General features: G+C 60.2%; 1 protein-coding gene across 1 annotated transcript in view; it reads right to left on the bottom strand.

The window, feature by feature from the left end:
- Nucleotides 1-860: 860 nt before the first annotated feature.
- Nucleotides 861-4091, bottom strand: part of CBX4 (chromobox 4) — a 4581-nt gene continuing 1350 nt past the window's right edge. The window contains exons 4-5 of the mRNA XM_086857123.1: nt 3577-3643; nt 861-3090 (exon numbers count right to left, since the gene is read on the bottom strand). Of these exons, the coding sequence (XP_086713249.1) occupies nt 1756-3090; nt 3577-3643 (1402 nt within the window). The 3' untranslated portion in view covers nt 861-1755. The remainder of the gene's footprint in view (nt 3091-3576; nt 3644-4091) is intronic.

The raw sequence follows: 4091 nt of genomic DNA, 5'->3' as shown, positions 1-4091 counted from the left end.
TGAAACGACAGCTGGGTGGCCCAGGAGTGGGCAACACGAGATGGGGAGGGGTTATTTGTGCTCTGGGGACAGCAGGACACAGGGTGCCCCTCACCCCATGGCTCTGCTGTCACTGCAGGGTCCACCTTACCCAAACCAACTCAGTTTGCTTCTCACAAGCTCATGGCTCTGGTCCACACACATCAACGTGCCATCAACGATATTTCAACCAAGATCTTTGCTGCAGGAGACATTGACTGACCAAAAGCCTGAGAGGAGACAGGCTGGCAGCAGAACTGGTTTTGCCAGCACCAGGTTTGGAGGGTGGTACTGGCCAGGCCCTCAGCTCTGTTTGGGGAGTGACAGGGGGTCGCTGGTGGGGGACAGAGACTGAGCACCGTGTCCCACCACCATGCTGTAAGCCCTCTTGCAAAGAATTAATCCTGCACTACGTTTCCAGTAGACTCCAGCAATTATTAATCTTGTCCAGAGACAGCTCCAGCTTTCTTGGTGGAATTTGGACCATCTTCCTTTCTGGAGACATTCAACTTATTATCTTCCTGTGACCCTCCCCAACACTGGGATGAGACTGCTGGGACAGCCACCGTCACCCATCACTGTGTCACCCTCCCAGCCTGTGCTTGCACAGCGTTCTCAGGCTCCCAGCACAGAGTCCCCTTGCGAGGAGGCCGGCCCTGCAGCCTCGCTGCCCACCCTCAGCACCGTGGGCACGACACTCTCGGGGTGAAAACTGAATTACATTCAACACTCTGCACCTCGGAGGGAATTTATTAACCCGCAGGTAGGGGCTGTGGGACAGCCCCGCTGCAGCCTGCCCACACAGCCAGCTGCCATCGGAACAAACGCACTCCAAATGCCGGTAGTTTTTGTAAAGGTTTATAGTCCTTTGCCATGATTGCATGATACATTTCTTCCCCTGTGACACAGCCCTCAGACCAGGATGCGCCGCTGGCAGCTCGCAGCAGCTGGGCTTTGCACTCCGATCTACACTAGCTGCAGAACATCAAATGCACTTTCAACATCTCCATTTAATATTTACATTCAAGCAATTAATAATTGGAAGCTTATAGTTTAGACATTTCTAATAGCAGCAATTTCTATAATAGCTCGTTTAGCTTTAGATAACGATTTTTTTTTTTTTTTGCACATAGAAACACCACATGTGTACAGTATCAAAAAATATATACGGGATGGTCCTGCGGGTCGTGGGGAGGGCAAGGGACCAAGACTAACAAATGCTCAATGGTTAAAAAGGAGAACAGAAAATAGTCGTTTGATATAGTTTATAAGGTGATCTAGGGACTCCATAAATCTAGGCTTTATATTTCATTATATAAATACCTACAAATAAATATATTAGCGTGGCCAGGGAGCGACCAGCTTTCAGCTCAAACAATACATTTCAATAACACCACGTACAAACGGGAGCAAGAATCACTTGACAAGTTAGCACTGTTAAAATATAATACTATAACTCTGAGTAACTGGCGGGTCCCATCCTTGCGTGTCCCATTGCCTGCAGGTCCTGGAGCAGCCCCCAGCCGCGGGGCGGGAGCAGCGGCGAGGTCACCCCGCGTGGCAGGGATGGCCACCGTGCCTGGCCCTGGCCCGGCGTCCCCTCGGTGGAGACGGCTGGGCCGCCGCAGGGGCTCGTGGGCTCCGGGGAAGGGCCAGCAGTGGCGTGGAGGGAGGCGGGGGGGCCGGCGGCCCCGGGACGGGCGGGCAGCTCCCACGGGGAGCGGCTGCCGTGCCACCTCACACCGTCACGTACTCCTTGAAGGTCACAGTCAGGCAGTTTGCGGTCACATCTGTGATAATTATATTCCCAAAGAAGGGCTTGAATTCCTGCAGGGACTCAGCCTCCTCCTCTTCCTCCTCCTCTGCGGCCTGCTGGGGCTGCGGAGGCTCCGGGGCCGCCTCCTCGGCCGGTGGAGGTGGCGGCAGCTCCGGCTTCACCTGCGCCAGGGCCAGCTCACCCTCCGGCCGCGGCTTCACGCAGCGCAAGTCTATGGGCTCGTCCAGGTCCGAGTCCAGCAGGATGACCTCGGGCTGTGCGGGCGGCTCCGGCCGCTCGGGGCCCGGGGGGCTGAGGCAGGTGGGGGCACTGATGCTGCGGGAGGTCAGGCGCTTCTTGCCCGGCTCCCGCTCCGCGTGCGGCTCCGACAGGCAGCGCTTGCGAGAGCCGGCGCTGGAGAGGTTCAGTCCCATGGAGGAAGGGCTGTGCTCGCACACGGGACTCAGCGACCAGGGCACGAGGTCCGGCTTGGTAGTGAGCTGCAAGGGCTGCTCCGCTGGAGGAAGGGGCAGCTCCTTGGCCAAGGGAGTCTTTTGGGGTCCTTCCTCCAGCTCCGCAGGGGGCTGCCGGCTCTCGCCCTCTGCTTTACTCGGGGCATTGCTGCCCACCACCCTCTCCTCCCCTGGCTTCCTCCAAGCCTCCACCTTCTCCTCCCCACCCTTCTTAGGAGTCCTCTCCTCCGCAGCCCGCTTCCGGGGAGCCTCCCCAGACTTGATCTTCACCGCCTGCATGCCGTTCTCCATGTACTTGCTCATCACAATCACAATGCGCCCGTTCTTGTTTTTGTTCTTGACGATCTTCATCTTTCCCCCAAGGCCATTGCTGGTCACCCTGTCCCGGGGGGGCGGCCCGGTACCACTGGATAGGTTCTTCTCAGCTCCATTTTTGCTCTCTGCTGTGAGGTTCTTGACTGGGCCCAGCAAGTTTTTGGCTGGGCCGTGAGCCCACTTGTCTGGGTGGGCGACCAGGGGGGTCTTGTTATTGTCCAAGCAGGCCTGGCCCTGCGGCTCTTTGCTGCTGGGCTGGTAATGGGGCTCGTACATCTTGGGGTCCGGCTGGTAGTGGTGGTGCTTCTTGCTGTTCAGCTGGTAGTAATACTTCCCTTTGCTGTGCGACTGGTGCTTCATGCTGCTCTCCTTGCCGTTGGGCTGGTACTGGTGGTGCTTCTTGCTGTTGAGTTCATACTGGTGCTGCTGGCTCTTGCCAGAGGAGCCGAGGTCCAGCTTGGGCCTGGTGTCCACGGCCGGGTCCTGCAGCCCCGTGAGGATGTTGGAGCGGCGGGCGAAGGAGGGAAGCTGCAAGGCAGAACCAGAAGGGGCGGTCAGGCGGGGCCGGAGGAGCGGGTGCCGGAGCTCCGGCAGGTGCCGAGAGGAGCCCCCGCCCCTCCGGCAGCTCTCCTTACAGGATGCTGCGTCCCGGGGCACCGCGTCCTCTAGCAGGCGGCCCCAGCCCACTCCAACTTAGAGGCTGTGCATTGCTCCAGATTAATGAAGCAATGAAAAGAAGAAAAGCCCCCTTCAATCAGCTGTCTGGGAACGGGGGCCGAGCGGGACCGCCGCTGCCGAGCCCGCGAGCAGCCTGCTAATGCCAGCCGGGCACGGGCACGCACGGCCCGGGGCGGAGGGAAGGGAAGGGGGGCCGGGGCACCCGCTGAGCTCAGCGCTGGGGGTCCCCGGGGCTTTGCGAGGCTCCTCGGCATGATGAAAGCCGCTGCAAGCAGCTCCCCGGGGACGGCCCGCGGCAGAGAGCGCGGGGGTGTGGGGCAGGGCGCCCGCGGTTACCTGCACGACCAGCGGCTTTGGCTTGGGCCCCCGCTTGCGGTATCCCATCAGCTGCTCCTGCCGCTCCCTGCGGGAACACAGTGGCACGGTGAGCCCGGGGCCGGCGCTCGGACCCCCGAGACCCCCACGCACGGCGGCTCCCGCGGTGGCAGCGACCCTCCACGGGCGCGGGGAGGGGCAGCGGGAGGGGACCGGGGCCCGCAGGTGCGGAGCTGCGGGCGGGGGCCCCGCAGGTAGCAGCGGGCCGGGGGCACGGGCATCCTGTGGAAGCAGCAGGCGCCTTCCCCGCTGTTGCCTCCCCGCTGCGGAGAGGGGCTGAAGTTCGCAGTTTGCGCCAAAACACTCCAGGAAATAAATGCGCGGAAAGAGAAAAAAAAAAAAAAAAGGCTTAAAAAAAAAAAAAAAAGGTTTAAAAAAAAAAAAAAAAGCCGAAGCCCGTCCAAGCGCAGCAGCAGCAGCAGCGCCGCCTCCTCGACTCGCGGCATCGAATCCCGGGAAGAAGGAGCTCCAGGCGC

This window comes from Cyanistes caeruleus, chromosome 19 (genome assembly GCF_971803275.1).
Source record: "Cyanistes caeruleus chromosome 19, bCyaCae1.hap1.1, whole genome shotgun sequence".
In the NCBI taxonomy this organism is placed as follows: Eukaryota; Metazoa; Chordata; class Aves; order Passeriformes; family Paridae; genus Cyanistes; species Cyanistes caeruleus.
The sequence above is the reverse complement of the archived record's forward strand: the minus strand, read 5'-3'. Positions and strand labels throughout refer to the sequence as shown.